Genomic DNA, 20,281 nt, shown 5'->3' on the forward strand with positions numbered 1-20,281 from the left:
GCTGGGCAATCACCAACCATGTGAAGTTTAACAAGGGCAAGTGCTGGATTTTACACCTGTGACATGGCAACCCTGGATGTACATACAGACTGGGGAATGAGAGGCTGGAGAGCAGCCCTGCAGAGAGCGATCTGGGGATTCTGGTTGATGGCAAGTTGAACATGAGCCAAGAGTGCGCCCTGGCAGCCAAAAGCGTCAACCATGTCCTGGGGTGCATCAAGCACTGTATTGCTAGGCGGTCGAGGGAGGTGATTGTCCCGCTCTACTCTGCACTGGTGTGGCCTCATCTTGAGTACTGTGTGCAGTTTTGGGCACCACAGTACAAAAAGGATACAAAGCTACTAGAGAGTGTCCAGAGGAGAGCCACGAAGATGGTGAAGGGTTTAGAGGGGAAGCTGTATGAGGAGCGGCTGAAGTCACTTGGTCTGTTCAGCCTGGAGAAGAGGAGACTGAGGGGAGACCTCATTGCAATCTACAGCTTCCTCACAAGGGAAGGAGGAGGGGCAGGTGCTGATCTCTTCTCCCTGATGACCAATGACAGGACCCGAGGGAACGGCAGGAAGATATGCCAGGGGAGGTTTAGGTTGGACCTTAGGAAAAGGTTCTTCACCCAAAGGGTCGCGGAGCACTGGAGCAGGCTCCCCCGGGAGGTAGTCACGGCGCCAAGCCTGACAACATTTAAGCAGCATTTGGGCAACGCCCTCAGACATAGGATATGAATTCTGGGGCTGTCCTATGCAGGGACAGGAGTTGGACTCGATGATCCCTGTGGGTCCCTTCCAACTCAGGACATTCTATGATTCTATGAACTTCTAACACTTCACTATCTAACCCAAATATTTCCTTCTTTGTCCTGGTTCAGCTGTGGTAAAAGCCAAGGAGTAGAGCAAAAGCTTGCATGATGACTGCAAGCCTGTATCCTAAATTTGTTAAGACAGACTTTGATAAACATTACTAATAGTCTATGCAGTACATTTTCAAGAGCTATGGTTTTTTCTTGCTTTAAAAATGTTCTGTAAACATTAAAGATAATAACAGTACTCAGCTATGTCACTTCTGTCTGCTGACTGTATACCTGTTTTGTCACCAGAATCACCGAGTATATTGTGATAATTTTCAGTCACAAAGCTTTTATATCTTTAGACAATAGGGATTGAATATTCAAAGAAAAAATTTATATAAATGAGTGATACATTACAAGACCTACTATATTTGAATATCAAATTATTTGCAGGATCATTTGCTTATTTTGCTTAAAAGGAAGTTCTTGAATTGGCCAAATAACCTATCTAGTCCAGCAAGCTACATGTTCCAGAAGTGATGAAAAAATTCAATAGAATTTTAGTACCCTTCCCTTGTGGCTTCCCAGGCTACAATTAAAATATGAAATAACCGGGTAAGGAAAATGAAATCCTGATGGTTAGAGACATCTCCACTCCTTAAAATCTCTGTAATATACTATCATTTTTTGTTACTGAACATGAAAAAACATAAATGCTAAAGAAATTCTTCCAGCTATTAGAAATTCCATGCAGAAAGAGCCTACTTCTAAAGTATGATTAATAAAAAATCAGTACTGAAAAAGATCTGGAAATATATGTGTGTGTGCATGTGTGTTTGACACTGGAAGAATTTATTACATTAAATTTTAAAAATGATTACTTTTGAATTGAGAGAATAGATAAGAAATAAAACATAAAAGTCCCATAACTTTCAGAGAAGCTTTCGAATAATCTAAAAATCACTGCACATATAAAATTGATGCCACTATATTTTGAAGAGTGACAAAGGACTTGATCTCTTGGCACAGGTCTTAAGTATGTAGAAGTTAAGCCCTAAAATCTGTCATTTTTAAATCCAAGGTCTCTATCTGGGAAACTAGAGGCCTGTATTAGATCACATACTTCCTATACAGTGCAGAGAAAAAGTTAAATATAGAACTGAATCGGAAATATGTCACACTGAGTAACACGGTGCCTAAAGTCACCATGCTCGGCCTATACATGTAGAAACCTGGAGAAGGATACTAAACTTTGTTCTTCCCATAAATTACTCAGAGTGGCAAAGAGGGGCTTCCATCTTTTCTTAAAACTCCCCTGAGAACAAAAATCTATGATCTTATTTTCAAATTAAATTGAGGGGGGAGAAATCATGAGCATGGCTTATAACACCTTTCAGATATAACTCTTGAAAGAGGAGGTAATAATGGGGTTTCTTTCTCCCCTCTGTAAAAGCTTAAGAGCCCTTTGCCAAGAAGTATGAGATAGCGGTTCAACTGCCTCCTCTGCCACCTCCATGGAGACTATTTTAGCCACTAGGCTATAAGCTGAGCTGGGTAAAAGCTTATTTCATCTCTCCAGTTGAATTTGCAGAGTTATAAAGCTTCAGCAGAAGTAGTAAGTAGCTTCCAGCTTCTTTGCGTAGCCAACAGTCACATGGAATATATTTTTGGAATGCAACAAAATGAAATAAACCATACTCATGCTTGCCCACCACTTACTTTCTTCCTGTTTATAATTATGTTAAAACATCATTAATGTAGGTTAAATTCTCCAGGCAATGAAACTACTTGTGAATGGGGGGTGGTTGGGTTTTTTTTATCGTGGGGGGTGGGGGTAGGGTGGGGTTGTTTTTTTGTTTTTTAAAAACGTAACTGCTAGCCATTTCCACATATTGGGGGGAAAATATGTCTGTACTATGGAAAACACAAAGTGTGTTTATGTAATTAAGACTGTATCATAATACTTACACACAACTGGGCTGAATTATGATTCTGAATTAAGGTGGAAGTTAAGAGTTGCATAACCAACCCTACTAGTACTTTCTAACTTTTTAATGTCCAACTTTGCAATCTCAGCATCTTTTAAAAATGCTTTTTTGGGTAAGTATTCTGAAATACATGGGATTAAATATAAATTTTCGTAATTTTATAACATATAGCCTTAACACATTTAGAAGCTGGACATTTATCACCAGCTTACTGTAATACTGCAAATATCAAAGTAAATGTCATGATTTACTGCAAAGAAAGTTACCTACTGTGCATAAGTAAGTACACACATGAAAACTATAGTACAGATGAAAAAGCTGTAGCTTTGAAGTCAGAAATAATAATAGCTTATTAAAAGCAGGTTTTAATTCACCACTTAAAGCTTTAGGGATAAAGTCAAGTCATACAGAACAAAAGGCTGCTGCGTACAAGATCCTTGCTTTGTTATATTACCTAATTTGAAACATAACATCTCCCCTCTTTAACAGAAGTGAATAGGAATTAGTCATAGAATACAGAAGACACTCTGAAAGGTTATCTTTGAAAAGTCAAGCTCTATTGGTGAGATTCATCTGAGAAACATCTGCTTCTGAGGGAGTCACCTGAACTTTCTCTACACAGTGGTGGTGGGGAGAAGAAAGGCTCCTTTAGGGTGCAATTAATCTGATTTTCTTAAACAGCTCCCTTGATCATTTCTCTCCACCGATTACAGAGTGAGTCTAAGGTCACCAGCTTGTAGATGTAGCCATTATAGATATCCACAGCCAAGAAGAAGGCAACCTACTCTGGGTTTGTCAAGTAAGGATGCAGGGTTTTGGACACCTTTGACTATTTTGACTTTAGTTTCTGTTTCAGTTCATTAACTGTATAACAGACACTATACATTTTACATCACTTCTGTTGTAAAGATAAAAGTCAATAACAACTGCAAAATTTGTAACAACTGCTTTACAGTGGCAGAACCACAGAAAAGCCCAGCAGTAATTAGTAACTCACATTCTGCACGGAATATAAAATAGTGTGTAGCAAATAAGGCCAGACACAGAATTATAGGTTTTGCCTATCCTGTGCTTTAAATGAACAAAGGCTCACTGGGAAATAACATATGCAAGAATGTAAATAAAACCTGTATCAGAGTGACTATATACGAAGGAATCTAATTATGGTTGCAGGCCTCAATTCTGGCACATTCTAACTTTGGCAAGTTTCCTTAGGATGGGGGCTTCGGTTTGTAAGAAACATTTCATCAAAGAATAAGAAAATAATTTATATTATTTTTTTAAATGTTTTTATTTGTTTATCAAGAGTGAAAAAATAAAAATAGCCTACACTCTAAAATATCAATCTTCCTACATAAAATTAATTAAAGAGGTAAGAGGAAGATCAGGTTTTAGGAAGACAGATACAATCATTCAATGTTGAATTTGCAGTTTTCATCTAACCTGATATGGCATCTAGATGAAACTAACTTCAGAAGTCTGAAGGTCTAAAGACAAAGTCAGAGCTACTCACCTTAGGCTCTCTTTCTAAAACAGAGCCAAAAATAGAAATCTCCAGAGAAGTAATTAATCTGAAATGGCTTGAAAGACTGCTTAGTGTTAGTCATTGAAGCTTACCTTATCTGGCTTGCCTGAACTCTTGAGATACCTAATTCTCTCCGCTGATTACCAGTGGGAGGCTGGACTGACAACTTCAGTGTTAAGCATTAACTTTTATATGCCTAATTTAGGGTGCATTAATTCCATCCTAAATTTCCACATGCAGATATGGTAACTGTAAATTACATTCAGTAGTATGCACAATTATACCACTGAACTTAAATGAAACTTAAATAAAACTGGCAGATACAACCCTTTATTTAAGAAAGCTGTAACAAAGAACTAATCTTTTTAAGAAAGTCACAGCCTATACCTCAAAGGCACGTTGCTGTCCAGAATAACACGTGAGATCACTCTATGATCTTCGTAAAAGAGGAGGTTGGCAGCGCACTGCTTTAGCACAAGTGAACCAGTAAAAGTGAGAATGTGTGAGGCCTCTCAGCCAAAAAAATGAAAGGTGAGCAAAGTAGAGGACAACAACTGGAAGGATACAAGTGATCAGTAGGAACATTAGGTCTTTCTTCTATTAGAAGAATGTTTCCATTCTATTGCTAGAATCTATCGTTTCCAGCTCATGAGGTGTTAGTTTATAATGAATCATTACTGCTAAGGCCCTTAGCGCACAACTGTTTTAAGGCTATTGCATCTTATTCTCTTTCCAATACGTTCCAGTCCTCCAGGTAATTCCAGTCCTCTGGAGTGATTTCTTTTGCTTGACAATGATTTTCTTAATAGAGAGTTGGCAATATGGAAAGTTTCAGCCTAGATGGATTCCCTGTTTTCTACTGTATTTTTTTTAAACAAGAAATTTAAGAGAAACACAGCCTAAGTATTTTGTAGCTAAGCAACATAGCCAATAGTATCTACCAGCACGAAGTAGAATAAAAAACCCCAAGACACTATTGTGCATTTGTTTAGCAGTATTTTATACTCGCATGTCAGTCACAACTTGGACTCTGTACCCAAAAGCCATAGCAGTCAGCATGTATCTATACCGTAAGCACCAAAACTCAGTGCTGTTGAAGTGGTGCTAATGCAACCGTTCCCAGAATTAGCTGGGTGATTATGAGAGATAAATTTAAACTAATATTTTCAGTCTGAACATAGCTTAAAAGCATGTTACTAAATTCATATATTTAAAATAGTCTAATGCTTCTGTAACTAGAAAATGTCTAAAAAAATATAAAAAAAATTGCTGAAAAGCTGCAACTACTACTTATTTTTTCAGATTAACCCTAAACACAATAAAGTAAAAATTAACTGAAAAAAATGTTTTGCAGCTTTACTGCAATGTATGCAATACTGGAATAATTTTGATGAACATAATGGCCAAGTTAAATAAGAACCTTGCAAACCCACTCCATACAATGAACAGATAATTACTTACAGCCACTGCAAGATTGGGCTAAAGGGCTAGCCACATTAGTAAGTATACATAAGAAAAAAAACATAGGAAATAGTACTTATTCAGTACAGGTCAACGATTAGCCCCTTCTCTGTAACTCAGGAATTTCAAGTTCACTTTAATCTAGTGTAATTGAGCTAACCAGCTCTTACATTAAAAAGTAATGATTAAGTTAAATTTCTTGCAGACATTCTGTACCTAAAACAAACATGCAGTATGCCTCTGGCAAAGAAGGATACTAATTATAGGATTGACTCATAAGATGAAAGGTTGCACAAGTTACTACTAGAAACAAAAGTCTGGTAAACTGGTTTGAAAAAACATATTGAAATTCTCATACTCCGCAGTTGAGATGAGAATTTCATTTTCTAACTGTACTTAATGTCAAGAAACAAAACTAAATATGCTTGCAAACTGCTTGTTCATATTTTGGAGGAACAAACTAGAAGTGAATACTGAAATTACAGACTTCATCATTCTGTATATTAAGGAATTTTTTAACCAAATAAAGAAGTGAGGTCTCTCCAGTGATTTTTTACTACAGACAAACAGGCAAAACTATGTTTTTTGGTCACTCTCAGCTTTCTTTTGTTATATAAAACATGCTCTTAAAATGGATATTTACGGATTCATTGCATTGTCAGGCAATGAATCTCTAACTTCACCCTTAACGCAACAATTCATTCCCTGATTTAAAAGCAATCATAAAAGAAACACATCACCAAGGCTCCAGACATCTGCGGGGAAGGATATGCAAGTTCAAAAGTAGTTTTGTATTTCAAACTGAAGCTTTCACTGGGATTAGCAGAGAGGGTTGCCAGCTGTGAGTTAGAACAAAGATACAAAACTGCCCTATACGTTACTATGTACTGATTTGATATAACCTTCTGAATACCAGATGGGCACCACTTATGTAAACTCCTATTAACAGTTGCATGAGCTTGTGATGTGAATTCATGAAATAAATGAAATCTGATTCAATATATTTTAAAATCACAAGTTGACATTTCTATGTCAAGCTATACATTTTCCATCATATTGTAGCAAGCAACAAGGAATGTATTTTCAGAGGGATTTACACTGGAATACCGTGTTCTCTCCAAAATACATTAATACATGCTTTAGTAGATAAAAATGGATTGCACATAATTAGTGCAATTCTCATGCTGACACTAGGAAGCCAAGGCCTTTCAGTGCAATTCAGCTTGGTCAAATAGCACCTCAACTTCATACCATCTACTTAAAACTTTACCGGATTATGAACATACATATATTATGTATGAAATTTTCAGTGATTATAAACACGTAGTGTTGAAAAACAACATTTCCAATCTTAATTTATTCTGTAATTTCCATTTGTATGATGGAAGCCATTTACATTACATCTGCTCACTCTAAAACTCATTTAATATTTATATTGGTAACAGCTTTCTGAGTAGGGACTGCTAATAATAATCTTCTAGATTTTATATTGGAGTAGATGATTTTTTTTTTAAAGTTTCAAACTTCTAGTGTTCAAATTTTCCTGTTCTCCCCCGGCAATCATAATAAATGAGCACTTTCAAGAGGTCCACAAATTACCATTTGTTTTACATTATTTTCCTTTCTGTAGATTTTCTGCTGTTGATGAATGTGGTAGGAGCTTATGCTACAATCTTCTCAGTAAGCGCACTAATGTAGCTCCCTGTTCACTACTAGATCACTTGTTTTCGTAAAATCAGAAAATTCCTTGTCTGAGGTCTCTGTTACTCTGTCAGCATGGATAGAAATTAGTCATTAGGGTCAAAAGCATTTAAGAGGGATAATGAATGACAACAGTAGCGTATATACTGTGTTCACTTGGGAAACCAAACTGAAGAAGACACAATTCTAATCTCAGCATGTATCTTAAGAGGTTTGCAATAACACTTGAATTCACAATTCTGAAATTGTTTTTAGCAGCCAAAAATGACCACTGTCACATCTATGGGCCACTAGCAACATTCAGCATGCTTCAAATATGTAATAGTTAAAAACTATTAAAGACAAATTCTCTGTTTTCAGAAACTTGGCCTTCACTGGCCAGGAAGGAAAAAGGAGTTTCCCCCTAAAGAATGCTAACCCGCTGTAAAGGAAAATTCTTTCACAGATCCAGAGACTAGTATGATGCAGGCATTAAAGAAATGATCCACATGCTCAAATGATAACCACCAAACACTTCGATAGGTGTTCAGTCAACAAACCCAATTCAGCCCAATCCAGATAAATCCAGAACTTAAATGACAGGGATGTAGAATGACAGGAAACATTTAACTGTCAGCAAGAAAGCACTTCCTATCGATAGCCTCAGGAATGCCTGTGAGGGTCAATCAGCACAAGGGTGGGACACAAGCCCACCAATTCTGGAAGAGGAAATCTTATAGCAGCATCCCATCTATGTTACATCACAAGCTTGCACAAAGTAACAGCAGGAAAGAACTAGAAAGGGGAGTTTTGGTTTAGTATTTTTGCTCTGTTGGAAGAGCTACAGCATTCCTTCATTCGTCATCTAGCAACTGAAGTAAGTGATCTTCATGAGTCTCTACCACCAGAGAGACAGTAAACTCTGAATCCTTAAAAAGTACAAATGTCTTAATTAGCGTGTTAAGATAAAATGAGTATTCTACGTCCTTTTTTACCACTTACTAGCACCAACAGCATTTTGTATAAAATGTATATATATGACTGCCCTCGAATCAAAGGAAAGAGTATTATTTTCAGACTCACATAAAAAACCTAACCTTTACTTTTGCCAGGACAAAGTGAGGTTACAATATTGTTTATTTACTGAAAGACGGATGGTTTTCACTGTGGGTATATCAGTTTGGGCTTCCTTCTTCCATTGAGTACCACCTCAGACAGACAGATTGCACATACAAAAAACCTCTTCACTGTGGAACTTTCTGTCTACATTTTGATCCAGAGGAAAGTTTCACAATCCATCTCACACAGGTTTAATTATGGCAATATGTGTGAAATCAATCTAACAAACCACGTTTTGCCAAAAGAAAAATCACACACTATAATTACAATATGTAATAAAAGGAAAGGTTTAACAATTTCCTTGAGAAAAGACACACAGAAAAGGGGGATTCAAAGCACATCCTTCTGTACAGCCTCTAGAAAGAAATACTACCAAGAAATATGCATTAAATCCAAATTTTGTTTGGCTTTGCACTGCTACTGCAAAGTCTATGTTAGTGAACCATACCTTGATCTTGCATATGCCACAGAAATATTTATTTGCATCTCAAGGACATTTTGTGTTTTTATAGCTGCTCAGAAAATATTTTCATTACAGAAGCACAAATACAATTACAATAAGGAAAGAAAAAAAAGATAATACTTTTCTGAATGAGAAGATACAAAACCCACACCAGTTAATACAGCAGAAATGTCTTTTAATGATTCTTTTGTGCAGATTCATTCCTTGATGTAGAGGATTACTCATTATAGTGCATGAAGCAGTGCGTTAAAACTTTTTTGTGTAACAAAAATTTTAGAATGCATTCCTGATGCTCTACTTGAATTTACAATTACCAAGTTTCATCCCATTAATCATAAACCAGTTTCTGGAAAACTGTGGCATTCCTTCCTGTTGAACACACTTTTTATATGGGGGGGGGAGGCGGGGGGAGGGTGGAGAAAAAAAAAATAAAAAGATCAGAAGTAAAGTGTTTGTCTCTATGTTTTTCTTCCTTTTTTGATATGCATTGATTTTTGCTAAACTTTGCAGAGCCTTTACAGAGCTGTATTCAGCTTTTTAAATTTCCATTGGATGTTATCAGCAGACCTCCTCTAGGATTTGCTGGTCAGTCTCAACGCATCTAGTAATACAAAGGTAGCAAGAAGCAAAACAGAGGACTGCCCATTATTTGAGATTAAAGAGCAGAATAATTGAAATAGAAAGTCTGACCCAGTCACCTGTACTTCACACAAACACATAAAGCAGAAAGTAGGGAAGAAAGTTTGGATGATTAGTCAGGTAATCATTTAAATGGAAATTCACTAATTTATAGCTTAAGCTTTACTTCAAAAATACAACTCTAATTCTTAACTATTTGAACAAATTTCAATTCAACAAAAGAACAGTCTTATTGGTATACTTTCATCAGCATATCCAAACAGCAAACATAGCAGATATGCTTTGCCCCTCTTTTTAAAAGCTGTGAGCATTAAATTGGAATTTATTATTTAACCATCACTTGTGGTTGCAGTCAGAATGGGAGAATTATGAACAATGTGACTATCTTAAGAAGATATCTTAGAACAATTGAGCTGTATTCAGACTTATTAATTTGATAAGGCATGAAACTAGGATCACAAATAGGCACAGACCCTGCAGTGCTAAGCACTGCACCATTTAGGCTGCAAATACAATGCTGGGAAACCTACCTGCGATGGGAACCTACTTGTGATGTGAGAATCAAAGAGTAAGGACAAGAAGCCAACACACAGGTAGTCAACACGATAAGGAAAGAATTCTGGACTCAAAGAAGTTACCAAGAAAAGGACTCCCAGCCAATATCCCTACCTGCTCTGCCGAGTTTGGCATCAGAAGACACCATAGAACATATTGTCCATAGATGGATGACAGACCGATTAGCTTGTAGATCCTGATGGTTTCAGTGCCAGCTGGGCACATAGCTGCTCAGCATTGCGAAAGTTTTGGGATGACCACTGAAGAGTACAGAGAACTTTGTAAGTGCCTCCTTAAATTCCAATTCCATTACCTCTTTGATTGACTGTGAGAGAGAACGGGGTCTGTATTCTCCAATTAGGCACCTATTGAGAGCATCCTGTCCAGTCCAGGCATATGTATTTCCTTCCATGGCAGTCAGGGGAAAGCAGGTGAACCACAATCCTTTTGGCCTAATCTAAACCTGCAATGTGTTCAAGCCACCTGGACCCAGAATCAGTGGAATTCTCCTGGAGACCATAGTGTATGAATGGTTGTAGGTCCCTTGGGCTTTTAAGTATTTGCACAGTTAGGTAGCTGTCAAGCAGGTCAGTTGGTGATGTAATTTTGGAGTCAGGGTCCTGGGCCTATTTGGATATATAAGCCTTAGGTACTTCTAAATACTTGACAAGGTTAATGCTGCCTATACTAAGCATATTTCTAAATCATTCACTACTAACCTAGTTCTTTTAGTTTGTAGCTTGAACCAGGTTACTTGAAACTCACTTAGTGAAATAAAATTTCACTGTGCAAAGAAATCTAGTTAGATTTGAGGTAGCAGGCACAAAAAAAGTGACCCTGCTGACTGTCATTGTAAGAGCTTCAATGAAGATGAGGAAATTTCAAATGTTCATTAGAATTGCTTAAGTTCTTCAGGTTACTACCCTTTTACTACAGGCTCAAATGATAAATCTTTCATAACAGAGCAGACATGCTACACTGAGTACTTCTGTTCTACAGAAGTTACTAGTAAGTGAATCGATTCATTAGAACAGCCCTCACACTTACAGTTTTGCAGCACTAAGCTATATTACACGCGATTGGAAATTTTTCTGACAAAACAAATTTTCCTCTGTAAAAAGTAAACTGCAGGGAACAAAACATTTAAGGATAGTGCAAGAAAGTGGACAAAAGTCTAACAGTTTGGACTGACTGGAAGCCCTGAGAGCTTTGGCTTCCAAATTTTAATTCCTTGGTAAAGTGTCTGGCTGGCTACACAGAAATTCTGTGGGTTTGGGAGTAGCACCTCCTTGCAATGTCATTTCAACATTTTTAAGCTAAATTTTCTTTTATGGAAAATTCTTCCCCCCCCCGCCCCGTTGTGTTTTGGCACACTCTGCACCTTTTTTCGATTGTTGTTTGTTTGTTTGTTTGTTTTTTACTTGGAGGAAGAGGAGTAGAAGGGATGGTGGATAGAAATGAGGGAAACACTTCTGAGCAGTTCTCTCTACTAACTGTAATACATCTTTCTTTAGTGATAACACACTACATAATGAAGCGCTTCTATAGATACAGGCACAGAAATGAGAGATACAGACAATGGGAGTTAGGGAAAGTAAGTTGGGAATGCGTATGTGAAAAAAGGATATTCTCCGAGCTAGGCAAGGAGAAAGTTTTGGAACATGATTAAACTACACAATGAATCTAAATATCCTCCCCATTAAGTAACATTCCTGAACTATTATAACCAATTTTAGTTGTAACATCTCTGTTATTAACAGAAGGAAAAATCTGCCCGCTCTTTGTTTGCAACTTTTTGTTTTAGGTGGGGAGCCCAGCATGTAAAGCAAATTCAGAACAGGAAGAAAAGGAGCTGTTTGACTCTGTTGTTAATGTAAGTCATACATTAAACTTGCCCCAATGGGTCAGAAGCATCACAATTATCAAGGACAAGGAATTGAAAACATTGAGGTTTTCTAGGTTAACTCTCTTTGTTCTACGATGAGTGGAAGAAATCAAATTGTAATAAAACTTTATAAGACATGAATAGCAATTCTCATCTCTCTGAAACACCTAGTCAAATTTGTTTCAGACTTCCTGAAGGTAAGTCACTCTACCATCAGGTCACATATGGAAAATATCAGACTGACTTATTAGATTTTTACAAAAGTGTACATTTCGGTTATGAGATAATGGAAAGCTAATGTCTCTGTAATAAAACAGTACTGATATTTATAAGCTACTGATGCTATTAGCTGTACTTAAATTACCTGTCACTCCCTATGACTTTTGTGAAAGGTTTAGACAATATTCCAGCTGCTTTCTGTCACAGCGTCCAACATGGCAAACAGGATTATGAGAGATGCTGTGAGGTAACTCCAAATCAGAAAAAATACTGAAATAGGATGGACATATATGTTGGAATAGAACCAAATAATTAAGAATGGCTTCACTTGTTATATACTTTCAGCTGCCAGTTGTCTCATATGCACATAAGCAGCCTAACCTTCAAAGGCTGCTTTGCATTAGTAATACAAAGTTTACTGTACAAAGCAACCAAATAAAAATTACAGAAAAACCTAATAGCTGGAAAAACATTATCTGGAGTCTGACAGCTTTCAAATCACAAAATTCTGTAAACAGAAAGAAGAGCGTGATACGAGTAAATTAAAATTCCACTATGTAAACAGAGAAACTTAATGTGGAATTGAATGTCATCCAAAAATTACTCCCAAATTAAGATGCTATATTAATGTTTAATGAAATAATGTAAAAAACCCTAGCAGAGCTGAGACAGTGGGAATTTTTACCACTAGCGATATTTTACAGAATACACATGTAGCCAGCAAGCGTCCTGCTCCCTCCCTTACTTTTTATCATGTATTTTGTCACCCTACAATATTCCCCTGCAGACTGTAATTTCTACCTTATCTTCTTTGTTCTGAAGTATAGTCCTTGCATACCTCAAACACCCACTACACTCACATGAAAGTTTACAAAATCACAGATCCTAAACTTGTAAATGTAAATAAGTAGATTTATACCAGATCTTACTTTTCCTGTATTAGTTACTTTTAACACCAGGAAGAAGGAAATACCACCAGATTTTATGCCTTAAATAGCACCTTTCATTAGTGAAACAACATTTTCTGTAGATTTTAAAGAGTGAGACTCCGCTGCAGTTTAGGACACTTACATTTAATTCTCAGAAAAACAATTCTGTAAACGTACAGAAGCAAACTAATAAAAAAAAAAAATCTACAGAAGAAAACCGTAAAGGGAGTTTTGTGACCAGTCTCAGTGAAGGTAGTCAAAGTGTTGTAGAAGTTCCTTAAAGAAGCAAAATTTAAAGAAGGTAAGATATGGACGCCTCACATGAAAATGTAATGTTTACACTATGATCTGCTGTATGTATTTTGTCTCAACAAGCTGTAGTCTTTACTTTTATTCCTCAACTTAGTAAAAACTGTTTATTTTCTAGTTCGAGAGATTCTTTATATTTGAAAACACTGTCACTGAAATCAGTATCTCAAAACATGGCTCACGGCAAAAAAAGTAGCAATTTTAGACCTGAATGCACGTTTATTTCAAATGCACATGATGTTACAATCAAACTGTAGATATTTCCACTGCTGTGACTTATTCAACAAAACATTTCTGCTTCATTGAAGCAAAGAATGCGTCTATTTCCTGAAACATGTAAAGGCTAGTTTCCCAAGCTCCACATGGAATGGTATCCCGCCGCCATCCTGTCCCCCCCCAGCTTCCCATGCTCCTTGCTTTAAGTCATGAAGACAAGCAGAAGTAGTCCTGGAGAGGGAAGAATGAGTCTGGCTGGACATACTGTGCAATTTTTTACTGTGTAAAAAATTATTTTTTAAAAAATATAATAGTGCAGATAATTACAAAAAAAAAAAAAAAGGACAAGGCTGTTCCTTCGGTGGTGGTTTGGCTGTAAAATGCTCTTGGCGCCTAGGTGTTCATTTCCTCTCTTCCTTGACTCTCAGAATTTATTCCAATTTAACTGTTTGTACAGTCAAATTCTAGACTGAATTTGCACATAACAGGGGAAGACCACTGACTGTGATTGGTCCAGAAAGGAACAGTAATGTGGAAGTGCTAGGAACTATTTTTTTTAAAACACCTCAAAAAAGTTCACTGTCACAGGTTCTTCGGCTTAGTAGAAAGCCTGTTCAGAGGCTAAAGGATTCTAATGACTCTGATGCCGTTCTGCATTTTGAATGGAACAATACAACAGGAACCACTTAGAATCATAGAATCATTTAGGTTGGAAAAGACCCTTAAGATCATTGAGTCCAACCGTTAACCTATCACTACCAAGTCCACCACTAAACCATGTCCTCAAGCACCACATCTACCCTTCTTTTAAATACCTCCAGGGATGGAGACTCCACCACTTCCCTGGGCAGCCTGTTCTGGTGCCTGACTACCCTTTCGGTGAAGAAGTTTTTCCTAATATCCAACCTAAACTTCCCCTGGCGCAGCTTGAGGCTGTTTCCTCTTGTCCTGTCACTTGTTACTTGGGAGAAGAGACCAACCCCCACCTCACTACAACCTCCTTTCAGGCAGTTGTAGAGAGCAATAAGGTCTCCCCTCAGCCTCCTCTTCTCCAGACTAAACAACCCCAGCTCCCTCAGCTGCTCCTCATAAGACTTGTGCTCCAGACCCTTCACCAGCTTTGTTGCCCTTCTCTGGACACGCTCCAGGACCTCGATGTCCTTCTTGTAGTGAGGGGCCCAAAACTGAACACAGTACTCGAGGTGCAGCACTTGTAGGAATAGCTGACATAGCCAAGCTGATAAAATAATTATATTGCTTTAATTTTAATCTGCCATCTTCTTATGGCCAAAAGAAGATAAGGAGTATGGTTTCTAACGTTTTTTGTTTATTTTCTAAGACGGACTAGCTGAAAACATAATGCTCAAAGAAAGCAATGGTATCTTTGGAAAATCTTCTGCTCCTTACCCCACCCTTTCCCACATCTCTCCTTCACTTGTGCCACCACAAGTGTTTTGGGGTTAACAAACTCATTAGATTTAAAAGTAACCTTAAGAAGGGAGTTATTTTAATTCTTTTTATATCATGGATAGATTCACAATCTAGCTTACTGAAGAGTTTCATTAACAGTTTAAGCATAACCATTGGGGCAGCACAACACTAGCCTGAGCAGACAAGAGAGTGAACTCTGCAAGCCTAAACTGGTGCTGAGAAAAAAGAATCATTGAACCATATCTACGTCACCGTTTCTCTGCTGAACAATTTGAGACAGATACCAGTTTGGGACAGTCTATGCTACCTTCCATTTCAGAAATTACATCTTTGATTGATTGCGTTTTCACTCTAGTTCCCAGCTCAAAGGACTCCTTTTCTGTCATTCATTTGAAAAAAAAAAAAAAAAAAGTCTTCAGGTGAGAAAAATGTCTTCAGTTTATAAAGTGAACATAAATAGTAATTTTAAAACAATGCTTTCATTTCTAATCTAATGTTTAGATGCTGACCCTATATATAGGATTGGTATTTACAGTTTATTTACCTGAACTAAGCAAATTAAAATATAACTATATCATTGTGTATTTAATTTTCTGACATCCTAAAAACACACATAAGTCATTGTGTCCCCTTTAAAGTTTACACAAAGGTGATAGCAATTCTCCTGGCTTCTAATACTCTCTTTACTTGTTCATTATAGAATCCTTTCAACTTTGCCTCTAGCGATTCACAAACTCATTTTTTCATGAGTAAATATTTAAACCAGATCTGCTTTAAAATGTCTACAGTAAGAAAGAAGATAAAAGCAAGTATTTAGATTTATAGCTAACCGGGTAATAATCAACTGCTACTAGTGCTGAAAGAACTTCATCCATGTCTCGGCTTTAACATGAACCTTTAGTCCAGGTAGGGGGCTGTGAGCCTTTGTGCCCTTATGGCTATGTTCTTAAGCAAACAAAAGATTGCCACATACCTCACAGGACAATTAATTCATTGAAACAGGACATTTAAACTTTTCCTTTTCATCTGTAATATAAGAGTTAGCTGCACTAATATTTGACTTTCTGTTTCACAGTGGAAAGAAAGAAGGATAAGAAAGGCAGAGAATTAGAACTTAGTCCTCTGCTCATTGAGAACTTGCCCCATACACCTAATGGTCTGTCTCCATTTAACTTCAATTAATGCAGTCTTAAACATCTTAACTATCAAAAACTATCCATTATTGAAATAAACAGCAAATATTTTCAGCATTAGGTGGAAAAAGCTTGCTTTCACACACCGTTATTTATACTTCCCTGTAAAATCATGGTTTTGACTTAGTCTTAAAACTGAGATATTTCCGCCTATTTGATGTTAAGTAAAACTCAGACAGATTTCAGTTCATTTACCTACTACTGTAGGAATAACTTCGTAGGCTGCTCTGAGGCAGGCATGTACACTCCTCTAAACTAAGACAGCTTATGTTAGAGATCTGAAGAACGAATATACAAATTCCAAACAAAAGCCTTCTGAAAACCAGTGACATATGGTAATCATACTTCATGGTAGGATTTCTGTTATTTAAGATTTTAATGGTTGGTTAGTATGTAAATAAAGAACATTTTAATGATTTCAAACTTTTTAGTATTGCTTCTGTAAAAGCTGGAAATACTTGCCAATTCTCACAATTTGCCACCAGAAATATGAAAAACAAGCAATTTTTAACACTTCTGTTATTTCTCAGTCAAAGGCTTTGTCACAGCCATGAGATTAGGGAACAAAAAAAGTCTCTAATCTGGATCTACCATTGCAGCTTGTGCCAGAGAAAATGCTCTTCTCCATGAGGTTGTCTGTTGCCCACTTAGAATTAGAAGTCTGTCCTAACAGTTCAATTTAGGATCCAAGCTTAGGCTCAATGACAAAAGCCAAATCACTGTAAACTAAACAATTCTGAGTTATTCCAGAAGACTTGGTAACCATTCTTTCACCATCTTTTAAAAATCAAAATTTGTGATTTGGGAAACGATGGAAATACGCAAATGAATCACTAACTACAGTCAAAGCAGAAAGATGAAGGAGGTAATTTTTACTTCCCTGCCTTTGATTGTGCCAGAGAACAGAATTCATGTTTTGAATACCATCCTTTCTTAGAAGAAGGGAATAAACGAGAAAAGAGGAAAAATTGCATAAAACGAATTTCTGAGTTAGAGATCCTACATTAGAATAATACTGTTGCACTTTGGATTTCACTTTCTTTTTTTGTAGAAAAAAAGAGAGTAAAAACAAATGAAGGGTATATAATACTTAATCTGATCAATTAGGGGATTAAAATAAATGTACATATGAAATTGCCTGTTTGGGTTCAAGCTCTGTCTGAAATACCTTCTGCAGCTCATTGAATTTGAAATGATTTGCTGCAGTAAGTCAAGAACAGCATTTCATTCTTGGCATCAAACCCCATAGTGTTCGCTACAAAGAACATACTTTCTCTAAACACTTTTAAGATATTATGTTGTCTACACTACAAAAATAGTTGAAAATTTTTAAATTTACTTTCTACGCTTACATTATACATGGGCAGGAGTAACTGCTGCAAACATTGTAACTTATTTAACTTATTCGTTTTATAGAAATCCGATTTACTAGTTTTCAATGTTGCAATCTTTAATAAAAATTAAATCATTCTGATTCAGACGTATATAATGAAATTCTCTCAAACCATAAGAGAAATGCACAGGAAGCCAGATTTATAAAAACTTTTACTATTAAAATACTGTCTGAGAATCTGGTTTTGTAAGTCTATTCCCCAAAGGGCACTAAAACTAGAATGGAAGCAAAACAAGGAAGTTTGGCTCAGTTGAAAAATTACTATCTAAGCAATATATGAAATGCTGAAGAATCCTTATTTCATTAAATTTAGTACAATATAAAACTATTTAAAATGCACAATAGCATATACTTGGTTATATTTTAACTTAGCACAATTAAAAAAGAATGTTTATAAGAAACAGTGTATCCTTATTAAAGCAGCATGAAGCATTTCAGAAGTTTGACAATTCATTCTTTCTATAAACAATTCTATAAGCAATAAATGCAACAAGAATAATTCACTCCTTTTTTTGAATTAAAAGCTTGATGGGACGTAGACCATCAGTAGTCTTGGAAGAAGTAGTAAAAAGGCTTCTGTTGCAGAATAAAGAGGTTCTCTCCTTTTAAAGAGATTCGAATCCTCTCATTGGCCAAAAACAAACAGAGAAACTAATTATTCATTTCCTTCTTAACATATATAGTAGTATAAAGATATTTATCTATATTGTTCTCTCTCACTGTAACCTTAGTACAAAAGTTATTTTTAAAGGTATCAACAAATTACCCCTTTTGGGCGTCAGGATATTATTCATACTCACTGAGGCCTACCTGATAGTAGGCAGAGGGTCTAGGAAGGCTGCCTTTCTTTTGGCATTAACACAGAACAGAAATTGAAATTAATGACAACATCGGAAGTGGTCTCAAGACTCCCTAATCACGTGGTATGACAGCTATGTTTACCCTCAAGTGCCTGGTCATATGAGGGTACTTTGCAATGAAGTGCTGAAGTGTATTAACAAAATCATTTACTAACAAGAAAAGGAGTCTTTAAAAGAATACTTCATAACTGTGACTGTCATTTTTTGCCAAGCTTTCAAGTTAAAACAGAAAACATTCTAAAGCAAAAAAGTTAATCCCACTGAACAGGAGGAAAAGAGCACTTACAGTGAGGCTCATAGGGAGGAGGAGGATCACCACAAGGAACACACTCCATGTCTTGAAAGCCTCCAAGCTTAGTCTTCCTATAAAATCTAGAAGATAAAGGAATGAAAAAACAAGTTAATCAAAACCAGTTATTTTTCCTCACAAAATTAATCAAGTGTTTTAAAAAAATCCTCTATAACTGCAAACTTTTGTCAATCTGTGTCCCAATGCAAACTATCAGGAAACAGAAGAAAATAAAAGTAAACAAAAGTACATGAGATATTAATTAATAGTACAGCAGTAGATCTAAAGTAAATTGAGGAAAAATTCTAAATCTGTTAGTCCAAATGCATAGCCACTATATTCTTATATTCACATAAGAAATAAACAATTCTGGAGATTTCAGACAGAAATCAATACCCTGTTTTCCACACAGATCACAACATACAAGACAAGTATGATGAACTTATATTATGAAAGCTTATTTACACATTTAAAAAATAAAAGTGAACTGATTAGTCTACATAACTATCCTAAAAGAAACAAAATACTACAAGGCAATTATGACCACTAACAGTATATAATGGACCAGACGTCAATGTTTTCTAGTTAAAATCCCTAAGATATCCTCTAGCTCAGAGAAGGAAAAAAATCACTTATAAATTGGTTCATTCATGTACTTGTCCAGAAAGCCCCCCTCCCCCAAAAAGCTTTAACATGCTGTGTGACAAAATCTTCAGAAAATAAGATTATTCTGATTGTTTTGTAGAACAGCAAAACAGTAAAAATGGCTTTTCAGAACTATCTTTTAACAAACCAACAGTCCCTCTCTGACTCTTCCTTCTCCTCCAGGAAGATCTTCACTACCAACCAAAATCACAAAGTGCATGGACTGTTAATGCAAATTAACAAAGTGACCACATGAGTCCCAATCTACATTATCCAATTCTCCACTTTGTTTTCATATTCTCACTTCAATGTATAGTGTAAAAATTCTAGATAGCAAGCACTTCAAGGTATGAAAAAACAGATATTGCAAAAGAAAGTATAAAGCAAACTAACCAGTGAGCTACTCATTCCTAAAGAAATTAATGCAAAAACATTAAAAAGAAAAAAAAAGGGCCATGTACCCAAAGAGACACTTTATTCTAAAGACCCTTCAAGAACTTTACTATTTAGTTTATGTTTGAAGAGCTTACTGACTACAGTGACAGGCAGAACCCTACATTCCTAAACTAGGGAACAAGAGTAGTACCAAATGAAAAAACAGAACTTTAGAGTGTTATATTTCAAATTTGTATGAGAGTATGACATCCTCTAAAGAACTTATCTACAACAGCTCCCTAATCAAGTAGAATCAATAGCTGTGG

The 20,281-nt window shown here is 36.3% G+C and overlaps 1 protein-coding gene across 4 annotated transcripts in view; it reads right to left on the reverse strand.

Annotated features, from left to right (window-relative positions):
* The window catches only part of TNFRSF19 (TNF receptor superfamily member 19), a 67,836-nt gene that overhangs the window by 17,042 nt on the left and 30,513 nt on the right, over window positions 1–20,281 (reverse strand). For all 4 annotated transcript variants that reach the window (XM_087757422.1, XM_087757420.1, XM_087757421.1 and 1 more), the window contains one exon: window positions 18,933–19,018. In XM_087757422.1, the coding sequence (XP_087613548.1) occupies window positions 18,933–19,018 (86 nt within the window). The remainder of the gene's footprint in view (window positions 1–18,932; window positions 19,019–20,281) is intronic.

The sequence above is a fragment of the Nipponia nippon genome, unplaced genomic scaffold (genome assembly GCF_047370975.1).
Source record: "Nipponia nippon isolate SJK-2023a ecotype South Korea unplaced genomic scaffold, ASM4737097v1 scaffold_2, whole genome shotgun sequence".
Classification (NCBI taxonomy): Eukaryota; Metazoa; Chordata; class Aves; order Pelecaniformes; family Threskiornithidae; genus Nipponia; species Nipponia nippon.